Below are 17,421 nucleotides of genomic sequence, written 5' to 3'. Positions count from 1 at the left end.
TAGCAGAAGAGACACTGAAAGTACGATGGGAGAGGTAGGATGAGATCCAGGATACAGCTTTGTTCCGAATACCAAGAGTATGGAGAATGTGGAGGAGAAGAGGGTGGTCCACGGTGTCAAATGCTGCAGAGAGGTCGAGTAATATGAGCAGAGTGTAATGACCTCTGTTCAGCATATCCCTGCTTCAGCACATGTGGCTCAATCATTGACTCCACTCCTCAAGGGCCACCAACAGGTCAGGTGTTCAGGTTATCCCTGCGTTAGCACAGGTGGCTCAATCAGTGGCTGTCTTTGAATGAGCCACTGATTGAGCCACCTGTGCTGAAGCAGGGATATACTGAAAACCTGACCTGTTGGTAGCACTTGAGGACTGGAGTTGGCCTGCCCTGCTGTAAGGTGTCTTCCGGCACTGGACGTAGAAATGTGCAAAACTATCGTTTTCCCTCGAAAATGTGATTCTGTGCGAAACGCGGTGTGCGAAATGCGGTGTGCGAAACGCGGTGCGTGAGTCCAGTTTATAATCTCAGCATAGATCCAATGTGGCAACTAGAGAGAATTTTTCCAATGAGCATAACAAACGAAAGTGCAAATGCTCGCAAACTCTGACTCAGGCGCGGCTTTACTTTGCGTGATGTGTGATACTCTGCGCGGTGTGTGATACTCTGCGCGGTGTGTGATACTCTGCGCGGTGTGTGATACTCTGCGCGGTGTGTGATACTCTGCGCGGTGTGTGATACTCTGCGCGGTGTGTGATACTCTGCGCGGTGTGTGATACTCTGCGCGGTGTGTGATACTCTGCGCGGTGTGTGATACTCTGCGCGGTGTGTGACCTCATGGAAAGGTTTTACACATCTCACGCTGGAAACTGCCTTGTCTAATAGCATCGCTTAGTAGATATGGGCCGTAATCCATAAACCCGCATTTTCCTCATTGTTGCTTTTCAGTTCACATTTGTACTGCTCTTTACACTTAGGCCATATACAAGTCAGTGTCTGGTTCAACACACACTCTTCTGTCTGTAAATGTTCCTAGTCACTGTCTGCCAGACTATTTGCAGATCCTTCTGTCTGTTTGTCTTTCACTAGATATCAATGAGTGTATCAGGGGATCGCACACCTGTAAGATAGGACAGGTGTGCATCAATCTGGTGGGATCCTTCCGCTGTCAACGGGAAACCAATTGCGGGACAGGGTATGAACTGACCGAGGACAACAACTGCAAAGGTATGCTGGCTTTTTATACTATCGGATAACGTGGCACAGAACACGTGGCATTGTGTTAAGTCTAAACTGCGCTGGGGCAGGTCTTTGTGGCACTCTTTCAACCTCATCATCCCAATCAGATATTCCATTACCAAATCATCTGGTAGTTTCCTGTTTCAGGGATAAATTGATATCAAATAATATTTGGGGGGTTCCCATTGGCATTTTGGAAGAATGTATCTTGTTGCTCCACCTGTGATAATAAAAATGTCATTATGATGTTAGCTTCTTACTGGAAAGGGCTGCACGTCATCACACTAGTGCTATTACTGTCACTGAGAATAAGAATACAAGGGTAGGTTCAATAAAACCTGGTAGGATTTTGATCAAGGTGCCATTTTTTTTCCTCGTTTTTATTTAATGTGTTTCTTGTAACTACCAGATATTGATGAATGTACAACTGGGACCCACAACTGCCTCCCCAACTTCCGATGTGAGAACAATCAAGGATCATTCAGATGTTGGCCAAACATGCAATGCAGTAGCGGTTTTATACAAGATGCACTGGGCACCTGCATTGGTAAGACAGCAGACAGCTCTTCTACTTGTAAAGTTGGCGACCCTGGTTCAAACCCCACACCAGTGTGATCTTAGAAAATCACTTTCTCTACCGCTCCTTCTGTTCCAGAAGTGAGCTTGTAACCTCTTAGCAGTGGCGGGACCACCATAGGTGCAGCTGGACCACCACCCCTTAGGGGCCCCTCCTCCATGCACAGCAACTGTGTTACAGCACTTATTTTAGCAGCTGGGACTGTGTTCTGGCATTTCTAAAGGCACCCCACTCTCCACACCCCCTCCTCGGGTCCTACCTGTGGAGCTGGGGCTCCAGGTGGTCCTGGCACAGACGTTAGGCCCAACTTCCGTAATCACTGCCTGGGTGGGCTCCGTCTGTCACGTAAGGCCCCCGCTCCACAGCTGGAGCCTCTATTTAGGAGTAGAAGGCCCAGAAGCTTATTGTAATTTTAGATGTACTTGGCCAGGGGTCTGAAACCTCTCAGGGAAGAAGAGCCATTTTATTAAAAATATATATCTCCAAAATATTCAGGGAGCGGCAACACTTTCATGAATATTACACCCCCACAAACACATACATATACTGTACACACACACTAATTTGGTATATACTGTATAAGCATTAACATATGACAAAATATGTGGGGGAATAAAATCCATCTCACAATAATAAGTCCCTTTATTTAATTTTTTTTTTCAATTGTTTTTCTTGTGCAAAACAGTGTCATTTACAAATACACAATACATACACGACCCCCCCAAATACACACATGTAATAAATATATATAATACACACAACATAATAAATATATATAATACAAACACATAATAAATATATATAATACGCAGACATATACATCTGCCAATAGAAATCTTGGGGCCCAGAACAAATTAAAGGAGCAGCCCCCCCCCCCTGATTAAAGGAGCAGGCCCCCCCTCCCCCTCCACCTTCCCCTTGAAATCCCCCCATCTCACCCTCCCCATTAATCCCCACATCTCCTCCCCCCAATTAATCCCCACATCTCCCCCCCCCCCCCATTAATCCCCACATCTCACTCCACCCCCTCTCACACATTAAACCCCACACCGCACAGCATATTGTGTGTTCCTTAGGGGTGGGAGAATGAGATATGGGAAGAGACAGAGGGGAGAGAAAGGGGAGAAGGGGAGAGAGGAGAAGGAAGGGGAGAGAGAGGGGTGGGAGGAAGGAGAGAGAAAACACAAAAATAAAATGGACAATTAATATCACACGCCCAAGCACTGGAGCAGTGATTCCCAGCAGGGGGTTTGTGAGGGGTCTCCAAGGGGTTAAGCCAACAACATCTATAATGGCGGATCCCAGGCAGTATAGCGGGTTTCTGAGCCGATGTGGGGACTGCGCACTTAGTAAGGCCCCAAAATGCACCTTAGGTGGTATAGTTGTCAATTACAGCAGGAGCTTCCAAATTCGCTCCCCACAATGCTTTGCATTCACAGCTGCAAGGCATTGTGGGACATGACTTTGGAAGCTTCCAAAGATATAAGTGACTGCTATACCCCCATGCTGCCTGCACCCACTAAGGGGAGGTTTCGGACCATATGAAGCTTGTGTTCCCCCACCGAACTCAGGACACCATACTGCCAGGGATTGGTCACACCGTGTTTTTATTCTGATGAGTAAGCAATAAGATATATTAATTAGGGGTTTGCGGAACCAATATTTTCTAGCACGGGGTGCACAATGTAAACAAGCGTGGCAACCCCTGGTCTAGAATAAAGGTTTATTCATGGAAACTGATATATGTGTTCATTTCAATTCAGATATTAACGAGTGTTTAAGCATCAGCGCTCCGTGTCCTCCTGGACAGACCTGCATTAACACGAAAGGCTCGTACACGTGCCAAAGACACGTGGTGACCTGCTCACGGGGCTACCACCTCAGTGCTGATGGCACAAAATGCGAAGGTGAGTAGATGCAACAGTGATTCATTATCTGCTGCTTCTCTTCTTCCCTCTTGCCCCAAACTCCAACACGAACACATCGGGCCATATTTACAAAGCCGTGGTCTGCCGTAAGCCTCAGTCCGGCTCTGGAAGACATCGTACAGCGCACGCAAGTCAATAAGTTGTATTCCAGCGCTGAAAGGGGTCTTCTGGGAGAATACTGCTTAGTAATGTGGTCCATCAGCATTATTATTATTGTTTTTAATTAAATGTTTTAGCTGTTAAGATACGTTGAGATATACATCTTGCTTTCCAATGATGTTAAACTTTTTCTGGCCAGTCACAGATGGGGTCAATGCTACATCATTTTAGTTATTGAGTAAAGGGTTGGCGTCGCCATCAATTTAGTGTCAACACAATAGAAGAAGAAATAATATCGCCGAGAAACTTTTATAATCGCTCCACCCCCTCGCATTGGAAAAGAAATCCAGTTATTTTCCCTAACTTGTCCTAAAATGCGACTTTATGGCATTATACGCTATCAAACCTAAACCACAAAATAACACACTTTTGTGCCTTTCTTTCATTTCTAGATCTAAATGAGTGTGTGAGTGTCCAGAATCCTTGCGGCGAGGGACATACGTGTTTGAATGTCGCCGGCACTTACCGGTGTGAATGCCGAGCAGGATATCAGTTTGACAGTATGAGCAAAACATGTGTCGGTAAGTTGTGTTTCATCTCAGGGCTTATACCTGGAAACATATTAAAGCAGGGGAGGACGGTGTTCTGAAACAACATCTCGGATACAGCAGAAACATGGCACATTGGTGCTCACGCAGAAACATGCAGGTGACTAGCTCCGGTTCTAATCACTTACAGTAATGAAGAACCTTTCATTTAGCTGGAGCAAGGAACTGTGTCATGTTGGTGTCCTACTTTACCATGACCCCCCACATTATGGTGGCTAAGACACGGAAGAATGTGTTCCTGCTTGATCAGTTATATCAGTTATAACAAAAATACCAGTCAATAAAAAGAGAGAAAGTGCTAGCTACATAATAATAAAGCAGAAATATAACACTGGCTTTCTTACCGGAGGTGCTACCAGGAGTACAAAAAAAAACAAACATCTAGCAAGATAATGTGGGGAAAAAGAAATCAAACGCTACCCCCTAAAAAGTGCAGTTTTTGCCCCAAAATATCAAAATGTATTAAATACAGAAATAAATAGGAAAGGATAAGACAAAACCGGAAGTGAAAAAGTGACCAAAGCAGAGTGAGGAACATTGCACAAGTACCTTATTAAAATATAAGGTGTCTCATCCGAAAAGATCGTTCACAGAATGTATGTGTGTAATGCAGCATCCAAAGGACATTACGTGCGAACCCTCTCTCAGCTAAAGTGGTAACGTAGTTATAAAGTGCTTGATGCAGCAGTTTGAGAGAAACACAATGAATTTCACCTGTAGTTACATAAAGTGCTAATGTGCTTAAAAAGCAGGAATGTGTACAACACAAAGAAGAAAACTGAAAAAGCTAAGTAAAAGAGACTACAAACCATGGTGCCATATAGTGCACTTGTATCGCCCCTGATGAAGCAATAATAATAAGAAATCATCATCATCATTTATTTATAAACCTGCAACATACCGATGTAGTAGTAAAGCTTAGGCTACGACCCCGCGGTTTACTGCTGCACGTGCGCCTGGCGGCGCGTACACAGATAAAAGCCGCGATCTGCGGTCTGAAGGGGAGCGAATGGATGCGCGGGGGGGTCGCGGCCATAATGGGGGGTGAGGGCGCAGCTATGATGGGGCATATCTGCCCTTCCATTGGCTGCCCGCCCGACCACGTGATCGAGTCGCGGCACGGGAAGACAAAATTCTTGTCTTCCCTGCCAGCGCATGCGCCAGCGCGATACGTGAGCGCCCACACGGGAAGCTACTGGGGACTGCCTGATAGGTGCGTAGACGGTGAGCGTGCCGCAGTGCCCACTGGGGACCTGGCCTTAGTGTCTTGGGTGCCGCTGCCTCGCGTGGTCACGGCACCAAAGGCTTAACACTGCAGAGGGTTGGGGGGTCCCATTCAGAAGCATGTATCCCCCGCAGCTCTATTGCGGCAGACTGTCCCGGGCACCGCGGTCTTTTGCTAAATCTGTATTCCACAGTGCGGTACAATGCAGGAGTGATCTACATACAATAAACAGAATGCCATGCAAATAAAGGACAATGAACACAGTACCTACCATATCGGTCTGTGTTGTAGGGGGAGGGAATAAGGGGCTGAGTTAAAACAAAAGGTATAAGAGCCTGCTCCTTGTGAGCCTGCGTATGCCTCAGGATGGAGTTTGGCGGGTGTGTGAATGTCACGGACATGTCAGATAAGCTTCTTTAAGCCTGATGGAGGTGATGGGAAATTCCAGAGAGAGGGTGCAGCACGGGAGAAGTCTTGTAGGAGAGAGGAGGTTATGAGAGAGGCGGGGCAATTAGGGGTCGTGGATGGCTTTGTGTGTTAGAGAGGATTTTAAATGTCATTCCAGAGGATATGAAGCCAGTGTATGAAGTTGTGTAGTGGAATATCAGATGAAGACCAGTGAGTGAGGCCATAGCATTTTGGATGAATTAAGTGGGCACAACCAGTATGAGGTTGCTGTAGTCGAGGCAGGACATGATGAGTGAGCAAAATAACCTTTTGGCCTGTCTTGAGTCAGAAAGGGGCAGACTCTAGCAATATTTTGTAAGCTGTGGAAGCAGAATTGAGTGTGGGATTCAATGTGAGGAATTAAGAAGACAAAGATGACCCCTAGGTAGCGGGCTTGGAGAATTAGTTATTTATGGTGAGGGAGAATTTGGGTGTAGGGTTGACAGTGAAAGATTAGGAGTTGCCGGTGCACTTTGTACATGCGTATGTTAACCTACATGCTGAGAACGCAGAGAGGATTACAGGTACATGGTAATGACAGCAATATAGGCAATTTGCTGGTGCTCGTGGAGATGGGACAGATACTGTACTACCCCGGCCCTCACCTTGACAATGACTGCTTATGAGGTCGAAACGTTGGAATTGCTAATAAATCACCCTTTTGCAAGACCGTGTGCCTGGTTGCTTTCCTCCTGCTCCACAACCTACATTCTGACCCTTTTCCGGCTCTTACCACATTCTATCGATTTATACTACTTCCTTGACATGTTTTCTTCTGTTATCGTAGATGTCAACGAATGTCGAGGGTTCTCGGGGCGTGTTTGTGCCCACAAGTGTGAAAACACCGCTGGATCTTACTTCTGTAGCTGTTCCACAGGATTCAAGTTGTCGTTGGATGGCAGGTCTTGCGAGGGTAAGGGTGCTCATGTTGTAAAGCAGACACTACCAGTCCCAGTTTAGATGGATGTCATTCTATTACTTGACCTCTCTACCCACTGGTTTCCCATCAATAGATCTGCAAAAGTACAGGACATTTAACAGTTACAATCTCTCATCATTCTGAATGACAAGAACCAGTGTTTGGAGATGCGTCTAGTGGTAGATTATGGGAGGAGAGTCTGTGTCCTTTAAATTGTGCCCCAGTCTTTATCTTAAAAATGATGCTGGAATTGTAGCCAAAGGGAATAGCCCGTACAAGCAGACATTTATGACTTACTTTACTGTGAACCCGCGTATGTCCCACTTAGGGGTAAATTCTATATAGTCCCTAGCAGCTGTATTGACGGCTTGAAAGGGCACTTCGGAGTACATAGAATTTACCCTGAGGCTGCGCTTATAGTGCCGGCGACGTCGCTCCAAAACAAATGCATTGTCGCCGCCGCAAGTGCTTATAGTAAGCACGGCGGCGACGTAGCGACCGAAAATTTGGTAGCCGGTCAAATTTGATTTTTCAGAGGCTGTCGCCACATGTGACAGCCTCTGAACCAATCAATGGCCAGGTCGCTTGCAACGTCGCTGGAAAGCGAAATACAACTTTCGCTAGCGTCGACGTCATCGGTTGCGTCGCCGGCACTATAAGCACGGCCTTAATCATAGCTGAAATATATTTTGCTACATTTCAATGCAGCATTAAAGGTTGCTGAGCTGTAATAAATGGAATTGTAGCGTTGTATCAGGTTGTACTTGGTAGGAGAAAAAAAATCCCATTTGTCAAATAAAAAACCAATGCAAACTACATATATTTAACTAGCAGACTATTTCTATTTTGCTCTGGATAAGCACTAGGAAACCCGTCCTTTATTTCAGAATTTTTTTTATTATCATTCTTACTTTTATTTACAAGGACCCAACATCGTCTGCAGTGTTACGTGAACAGGGGTCTGTAAGAGACCTGTGCAGAGGTGCACCCAGGGAGACTGATTTGGGGGAAATTAAACATGGTTTATTCCGCCTGTCCCTTTAAACAGCAGTTTAAGGCAATATACATATATACATATATACAAAAGAAACAAACACCTACCCCTTTGTAAGGGCTAACTTACTTCCCCAGTCCATATCTGCAAGACTGGGAGGAAAAGCCCCTTACCAGCCTACTAGCCTATCACCCCAATGTCAAGAGGTACCTCAAAGCAGGTGACACTTCAGGTCAGTTTCTAGGTCTGAGGTCCGGGTGTCTTGACCCCAGCACAGCCTTTGTGCTCAGGACATCATCTCCTCTGTCAGCCCAGTTGTGACTGTGCTAAGGAGTTTCTGGGTCTATCCCCTGCAGGGGTTTTTTTTTACCCTTCTCTGATTAATCAGGTGGAGCTGGTTAATTGACAAGCTGCAATTAACCAGCTCTCTGCTGGATTTCTCAGACCACTAGAGGCAGCTTTATTTAAACAGGGATAAGTCCCTTTGAATAATAATTATGTCCTGAGGCATAAAATACTATACATAAGAAACGACCTATTGTAACAAATATAATCGAATAGTAATTTAACACACTCTGATATTGCTCTTTGCATAAAATACACAATGGTCACCATTTTTGGCATAATTCATTTTGTATGTGTCGTACAAAGATGTAAATGTTCAAAGATAAACAGAAAAAGATCAACACTATATTGCTGTATAAATAAATGCAACGTTTTGTCTGATATCTGCACTGGTGTTAGCCCTGATAAATGGCCCCAACCTCTCATGTTTAGATGTGGACGAATGCCGCAGCAGTCCCTGTAGCCAGGAATGTGCCAACGTCTACGGTTCTTATCAGTGCTACTGTCGCCGGGGATATCAGCTGAGTGATGTGGATGGAATCACCTGTGAAGGTACAGAACCCAGACCAGCCAGGCAGATACAGTATACCAAGAGCTCAGCACCAGGCTGATATAGTATTTTGTGCTGCTCATCTGTTCAGAGTGTTTCCCAGTTCCTTAAGCTGGCAGACAACTAATGGATGTCATTGGCTTCCTTCTAGAATTATTCTTTATTATACTGGGCGTGCTAGGACCCACCTATTTTCCCCTCCCCCCCCTACCCCCAAATAATGACAGACACGCTGTGTTTGGGGAAAAACAAGGCCACATTTTTATTTATATGTTAACCTGAGGTACAGGTAGTACAGAGCCTCCAACGGTATCACCGGGGCTCATGACTACTAACTGTAGTACAGACCCTCAACAGCATCACCGTGGCTTGCGACTCCCACCCGTAGTACAGAGCCCCAACGGCATGCCTGTGGCTCATGACTACTAACTGTAGTACCAGAGCCCCCAGCGCCATCGCTGTAGCTCGTGACTTCCACCGCTCACCATACCAGGTGCAGCGTAATTATTCCAACCAGCCCCAATGGGGGCACCATTAAATGAGGTATCCTTATACCCAGTGGTTGACAAATCACCAAAAAATCTACTCGCCACACAAAAAAATCTACTCGCCACCTAGTACCAAACGTGTGCTGCTTGGGCCAATATTTACTCGCCCGGGGGTTAAATCCACTCGCCCGGGGCGAGCAAATGTATAGGTTTGTCGAACACTGCTTATACCTCTTAGTCTCTCTGAGTCTGGCAGGCCCGCCGCCCTCCTACTGCTGTGACAAATCCTATAACAAAATACATATTAGTATGAAACCCCCCCCCCTTTTGTTTTTTTATTATTATTATTATTATTATTATTACCATTATAATTTAATTCTTTCTTTCTTTAAAAAAAAAGCACATCAAAACAGTAACATCATAACAATGAAATACAAACATAGGGAGGGTGGGCGGAAATCTTCACTCTCTGGCGGGCTGCGTGGAAAGGGCCCCGCCTCCCAGCGCACTCCATACATATAACCTCCCTTCCTTATTACATCACTAGCTCCTCCCCCTCCCGGGCTTAACACCGTAGCTGCCAGCGGGGAGGAGTTGGAGCAAAGGGAGGCAATGTGGAAAGTCCCGCAGAGTAGGGGAATGGGAGGGGGGGGGGCAGGGGGGGCACTTGCCATAGTGCATGGGGGCCGACATTTTACTTATTTGTACCCGCTGAAAAATGATACTTTTTCCTTATCTTCAGGCCCACTAAACAATTCATGCTTAGCAACTACTTGGGCTTATCTGTCTAATTACCGGTGGCATCATAAATACTTTGCAAACAAAGAACAAAACAAACAGCTGTTTGCCTATGTCTTTGAAGACTCAGTCTTATCACCAATATGTTAGATACAGATTGTAAAACTCTCCACAGCTTTTTACAGTTGAAATGTGAAAAGTTTAAACAATTGTAAAAAATAAAAAAATTAAAATAAACGATCCATGGCTAAAATGTTAAAAAGAAGTAAATCCCACACCTTTACCTGATTAAACATGCCGCTGTCTCTAGTCCACTTTTAATCTTGGTGGAAGTGTCCCTTTAAGGTTCCCTCTTCCACCTGAATTCAAGCTCAGTACAATGACTTATTCAATGGCACTTCCAACCATTGCTGTTCTGGAACATTGAGATATAACTGGCCATTCTGCTGAGCTTTCTGCTGTCAGGGGGACCCGCAGTACATTGTAAAGGGTTAACATGAGTCTCAATTTTATAAAAGCCTAATTTTCATTAATATGGCATATGAACAAGCCAGATACTAATTCCCAATGTCACCTAATCTCTTTGCGAGGTCAGGCATTGGAAGTTTCCATATCGCACAAAGTCAAAAGTTTGCTCCAGTTTTGTATAGCAAACAACAAAGATTTTTGACAGGAAAGTATGTACATACAGGCATACCCCGGTTTAAAGACACTTGTTTTAAGTACACTCGCGAGTAAGGACATATCGCCCAATAGGCAAATGCCAGCTCACGCATGCGCCTGTCAGCACGTCCTGAACAGCAATACCGGCTCCCTACCTGTACCGAAGCTGTGCGCAAGCAGGGAGACTATAGAGCCTGTTACACATGCGTTATTTACATCAGTTATGCACGTATGTGACGATTGCCGTACAGTACATGCATCGATAAGTGGGAAAAAGGGAGTGCTTCACATTAAATACATTTTTACTTTACATACATGCTCGATCCCATTGTGTACGTTAATGCGGGGTATGCCTGTATATTTTTATTTATACAATCTGAACCATTCACACAGAAAACACACACAGGGCATGTATGTATATCTTTATTTATATAGTGCTACCCATGTATATGACATAATATTATAACACATAGTGGGAATAAGCGCCTGAGACGTAAAAGTAACATTAGGAAAAGGGCATCATTGCCCCAAAGAGCTTACAATCTAAGTATTAGAATATAATACAGCGATAAGTGCACCAAAAATGCATGTAACAATAGGATATCAGGCTGTGTTAGCAGCCTCCTAATTTAGCTTGGGCGAGGTATTTGTCCACAAGCTTAGTAGTTTATATAACAATAGGATGTACCCTTATTATGGACATGGGCGCAAATTGGTATTGGCTGCAGCACTGATAAATCCCTCTCTTCTCTCTGAAGATATTGATGAATGCGCTTTGCCAACCGGCGGTCACATCTGTTCATATCGCTGCAACAACGTACCTGGCAGCTTCCGCTGCTCCTGTCCGCTGACTGGATACACGCTGGCACCCAATGGACGAAACTGCCAAGGTAAAGGGGCCTTCATCCCAGCACAGGTCGGTCATGTGATCGCACGGACGCCGCCGGCTGCCGGAAACGGAAGTGGTGGAGGCTCCAACCCCAGCTACGATCGGGCTGATCGCTCCGTTGGAGCAATGAGCCTGACCAGCCCCTGGAAAACAAGCATTTGTGCCATGACGTGCCTGAAATGCCAATAGGGCCCATGAGGTACCAGGGAAGTCATAAGGGCACTTTCAAGGTGAACCCAGGGAACATCTGGAATAGTATATGCAGAGTACAGTAGGTAACCGCACTCAAATTTAGTTTAAGGAAAGTGTATTGATTCGACCAAGGTTCATTTGTAATCAACATTTCCTTTAAAGCAAGTCCATGTGACAGCCGTTACCTACTGTGCATGTAAACTCTGCCACCGAATGGATATTTACAGTAACATCCACCCAATTACAAGTTACCGCAGGGCCGGCTTGATGGCGGTTCCATCGGTGCCATTGCACCGAGCCCTGCGCTTATGGAGACCCTTCGCTCTTCCCCACAACAATTAAACCGATTGTCAGGGGAGAGCGCGGGGCCACTGTAAGTATCTCTTACCCGGCATCTCCCCTCCTACAGCGACGTCAAATGGCGCTGCGTTGCCATGACAACATGACACCACGTGGCGTGGCATTGCCATGACAACGTGACGCCACATGGCACAGTGTGGCCATGACAAAGTGATGCCATGTGGCGTTGTGACGTCATGTGACCCCACGACGTCATGACGCCACAACATCTGAGGAGGAGAAAAGCCCACCAGACCAGGTATGAGGCCCCGCGAAAAACCCCTGCCCAAAGCCCCAATGAATGACAAGCCGGCCCTCCAAGGCAGGAGGCAATTTTATGAACATTTCATTAAGGATGATACAGCACCAGATTTATCATTCCCTGTTACTCTCTTGGGAAATATTCTAGTAGATCTGAGGCCAATTTCTTCTTGTAAACCAATGGCTTCATCCTCTGCAGGATAGGTGCACTCCCCTGTGTGCAAATGCATGAGTTATTTCCAGCATCCGATCTACTGGCAGATCCCTACCGACAATCACTGTCCTAAGTCACAATGCTAGCACATTTTGTAGACAGAACAGTCGCCGTTTTGTGACATCAAGTATTACCCCCCTTTATACCATCCAAATATTAAGAGGATGGACAGAAAATGTGCCACTCCACAGGACACGCTCGGTACTGGGAGACCCCTTCCGGACCTATTCAAGTGAATGGGTCATAAAGGGCCATATTTACTAAGCAGTGTTTCTCCGTAAGACAACTTGCGGGCCAGAAGACACCTTACAGCAGGGCTGCTCAACTCCAGTCCTCGAGCCCCCTCCAACAGGTCAGCTTTTCAGGATATCCCAGCTTCAGCCCAGGTGGCTCCATCAGAGGCTCAGTCAAAGACTGAGCCTCTGACTGAGCCACCTGTGCTGAAGCAGGGACCGATTGAGCCACCGGTGCTGAAGCAGGGACTGATTGAGCCACTTGTGCTGAAGCAGGGATATCCTGAAAAACAGAACTGTTGGGGGATCTTGAGGACTCGAGTTGAGCACCGTTGCCTTACAGCTCATTTACATGAATGGGCCATATAGGTCCATATCTACTAAGGTGTCTTATGAAATAGTACGACTTATTAAATATGGCCCAAATGCCTTGAATATCTATCCTTTTATTGTTTCTAAAAATATGTATTTCCCCGGGGCACTTACCCTTCTAGATTGCACTGGGCTCTATTACACATGTAATATGTATGTTGCTTTGACAGATGTTGATGAATGTATTACGGGGACACACAACTGTTCCGGCTCTGAGAACTGCTTCAACATCCAAGGAGGATTTCGCTGTCTCTCCTTCGACTGCCCGAAGTTTTATCGCAAATCTGGAGACACGTAAGTGCAAATCAAATCCTTAAAACATCCGAGATTTGGGGCTTTATAACATTGGGGGGTTCCAGTTCATCAAAGTCATGCAAGGAGGTCCAGGAAAGAGCACACCAGCCAACCGCAACCAATTAATATTGATACTAAAAAGTACTCGTCAACGATTTCGGATATTTTTCTTCAGAAAATCAATTTTTATTGATACAGAGTCGGGAGGCCCAAAATGATAAAAACATTCTAATGGTCCATTTACAGTTAGATAAACTGAGCAATATATTTAGATTACGAGATTTTCTGAAGTACAGTACCAGTGGCAGTGTCTGGGATGAAACATATGGACGTGTGTAATGAAGATTTCTTATCATATGTTCACCGTACTGAACAATAGAATATCTGTTTCCAGCTCACTGATGTTTAAATTCCTAAAAACTGAGCCCGGGACTGTAGCATGGCTGCTAAGTGCACCGCGCTTTGTGACAACACTGGACTTTAAAGAGTCTTCTCAGAAGATCCCAGGATAGTTCAGTTTCACTGATAAGTCTCTTTGAAGTCTTCATGGCTCCCATTGCGTGGTCAAGTGGAGCAAGTGAAAAGAAGCGGCAGAGTTTCCATGTGAATACTCTTCTGCAGGCACCAGGCCCTTTTAATATTAAAACAAAATCAAAAACAGCTAGGGGACAAATCAAAATAGGGAGAGAAAGCTGCTTTGAGCCCACTTTCACAATAGATCATTTCTGGGTGGAGCTGCACCTTAATTCGCTGAAGACCACCACAGTGCCAACATTTTTTGAGAGCTTCAACGTACCTACAGAACATTAGGAATAGTCAAGTCGGGCTAGGTCTACTACCATAACCATTCTGTGGAGAGAAGCAGAAGCCCAAATTACTGAGTGTTTGACGTTGGGGATCACAGACTAGAACCGTTGGAAATCCGGTCCAAACGGACAGCAATAAAACATAACATTCTTACATTCCGATCAGCGATAACAAAAACAAAATGCAAAGGCCTCATTCAGTGTGGTGAGAAGCAGCGTAACACAGACCCTGCCAACATTGTGAACATATGTTCCACCGTTGTTCCTCTACTCCTGCTGGATGGAGGTGCGTCCAAGCAACTCCTATGGAATCCTCTAATGCAGAGGTTCCCAACTCCAGGACAAGTGCAGGTTGGAAGGCGATCCTATCATTAGCAGAGGAGGCTCAATCCTTTTCACTGTACAACCTGTGCTGAAGCAGGGGTATATTTAAAAACTGCACTGCTAGTGTTCCTAAAAGACTGGATGTGGGAACCTCTGCTCTAACGTACACAGCTCACCATACAGTGTCTGTTTAATAGGTACAACTGGTCTTACAGGACCGTAAAACATGTCATGTGCCTGCTAAATAGGTACAGTTGCAGGGTTATGGTAAATTGCAGAGTTAGCAATAAGAGTTCTAGTAGCCGTTGCTGCCCTTGCAAAAATGACTGGAATTCCCTGGTAAAGGCAGCGTGAGCTAATAAAACGGTTTGCAATACGCGGTGTCAGACACTCCGAGATATCGGTGACATCACTGCACCTCTAGCTTGGGAGTTCCTGCCAGTGTGGCATGGTTTCACGTGTACATTCTCTACCAGCATGCCGAGAGCTCTGCGGTTATCCTAACCACGCGCCGGCCGAGGAAAGGCCGGGAAAGGAATGGGCCGCTGGTAATTGGTGCAAGCTGGAAATCCGTTTCTTTGCACCACGATGGAAAGAAAAGCTTTATCCTGTGTTTTTTTTTTTAGCCATTTTTTTTCGGTCGGAGGTTAAAAACTCCTTCTTGTCAGGTGTAGCCAAAACTGTCTGCAGATGTTCCCGCGCACTTGAAAAGACAACATCTGCAGTGCATCAAGGAATTGTATTCAAACGCACGTTTTTCCACAATGGTATTTAAGCTGGGAACAGGATTTCATCCAGCCGTAACACTACCCAACAAGTCAAACCATTCATTTCCTTTTGTGCTTTGATACGTTGGGATAGTTTACTGGAGTAACTGTTTTTTTATAATTTTGACTTTTTACCACGTTCTGGTAATGTTGGCGTTGCAGCAAGGCATCCATTGTCCCGTGTGTTAGTCAGGGACAGCGTCAAATGTAAATACTTCTTAACCAAGTTTCACATACGTTCGGCTGGCAGGTTCCATCACCTGGGACCCAGTGGGTTTTTGTAGCACTGGGAACAGGGTAGAATGAGAGAGATAATCTGATACCTCGCTTCTTTATATCTGTCTCTTAAAGCAGCAGTCCACGCTAATCGCAATTTTAATACATTTTTTTAATGTTAACACCTGATTCTGGGGGGGATGGGGGGGAGGGAGATGATTGATGGTACCCCGATCTTTAAAAACAATATTAATTTGGGGGTGGGAGGGATTGCTACTTTTAATACTTCATTATTGCACCCATTCACACTCTCTAGATCTGGGGTGGCCAACTCCATTCCTCCAGGGCCACCGACAGGCCAGGTTCTCAAGATATCCCTGCTTTGACACAGGTGGCGTAATCAGTCCCTGCTTCAGCACAGGTGGCTCAGGCAAAGACTGTAATTGACACAGACTAAGTCAAAGACTGAGCAACTGATTGAGCCACCTGTGCTGAAGCAGGGTTATTCTGAAAACCTGACCTGTTGGTGGCCCTTGAGGACTAATGTTGCCCCAGCCCTGATCTGCAGCATAAGCAGGAGGAAAATATTTTTTTATTTAAGTCTTTTTTTAACATCAATTTTATGTCCCAAACGATCTTTTAGGAACATACTAAATAGATCCCTAAAAGTGCAAACAGAAAATGGAATCCCCGTTTCAAATACACAATGTTTCTTTGTTTTTTTCCCATTCTCATCATGAGAAATCGTAACATAAATAAAAGTGCCCAAAAGCTGGGAGCGACGTCCCGGCGGATAACTCTGACGTACTAGGACACGGAGGGAAATGAATCGTGTCACGTTATTTGTGGAACGACATTCTACTGTATTCGGAAATGTTAGCAGGATAGAACTTCACCTTTAAATCCCCAGGGCCCAGTTAGGGAACCACGAACCTGAGTCTGAGTGATCTAAAACCATTAGGGCGAGAGACAGCAAAGGACAACAGTGCAGTATTAACATGCAATGATTATCACTGAAAATACATGTTATTAGTCTTCAGACTTGCTCATTAATGTCAGACTGGCAGGTTTTTTTTAAATCGGCTTTTGCTTTTTTCACTCCTCGATTGAAAGGATCTGCATCCTATAGAGCAGTGTTTTTCAACCATGGTTCCTAGGTACCCCGAGAGTTCCCAGGCATCCCTAAAGGGTTCCCTGCAACTTTCAGATCATTTGAAAAATTTACCAAATACAGTAGAATTTAGAATGCATCTGATCTCAGACATGCTATTAGAGAGGGTTGGGGTTCCTTACAATGTATCTGATCTCAGATGCGCTATTAGAGAGGGTTGGGGTTCCTTACAATGCATCTGATCTCGGACTCGCTATTAGAGAGGGTTGGGGTTCCTTACAATGCATCTGATCTCGGACTCGCTATTAGAGAGGGTTGGGGTTCCTTACAATGCATCTGATCTCAGACGCGCTATTAGAGAGGGTTGGGGTTCCTTACAATGCATCTGATCTGAGACGTGCTATTAGAGAGGGTTGGGGTTCCTTACAATGCATCTGATCTCAGACATGCTATTAGAGAGGGTTGGGGTTCCTTACAATGCATCTGATCTCAGACATGCTATTAGAGAGGGTTAGGGTTCCTTACAATGCATCTGATCTCAGACGCGCTATTAGAGAGGGTTGGGGTTCCTTACAATGCATCTGATC

The 17,421-nt window shown here is 45.3% G+C and overlaps 1 protein-coding gene across 2 annotated transcripts in view; it reads left to right on the top strand.

Annotated features, from left to right (window-relative positions):
• FBLN1 (fibulin 1) overlaps nucleotides 1–17,421 on the top strand; it is a 108,199-nt gene that overhangs the window by 40,943 nt on the left and 49,835 nt on the right. For both annotated transcript variants that reach the window (XM_075602743.1, XM_075602744.1), the window contains exons 7-14: nucleotides 1,086–1,223; nucleotides 1,645–1,782; nucleotides 3,576–3,719; nucleotides 4,292–4,420; nucleotides 6,907–7,032; nucleotides 8,810–8,929; nucleotides 11,575–11,706; nucleotides 13,487–13,610. In XM_075602743.1, coding sequence (XP_075458858.1) covers nucleotides 1,086–1,223; nucleotides 1,645–1,782; nucleotides 3,576–3,719; nucleotides 4,292–4,420; nucleotides 6,907–7,032; nucleotides 8,810–8,929; nucleotides 11,575–11,706; nucleotides 13,487–13,610 — 1,051 coding nt within the window. The remainder of the gene's footprint in view (nucleotides 1–1,085; nucleotides 1,224–1,644; nucleotides 1,783–3,575; nucleotides 3,720–4,291; nucleotides 4,421–6,906; nucleotides 7,033–8,809; nucleotides 8,930–11,574; nucleotides 11,707–13,486; nucleotides 13,611–17,421) is intronic.

The sequence above is a fragment of the Ascaphus truei genome, chromosome 5, assembly GCF_040206685.1.
Source record: "Ascaphus truei isolate aAscTru1 chromosome 5, aAscTru1.hap1, whole genome shotgun sequence".
Lineage (NCBI taxonomy): Eukaryota > Metazoa > Chordata > Amphibia > Anura > Ascaphidae > Ascaphus > Ascaphus truei.
This window is presented reverse-complemented; position numbering and strand designations above follow the sequence as displayed.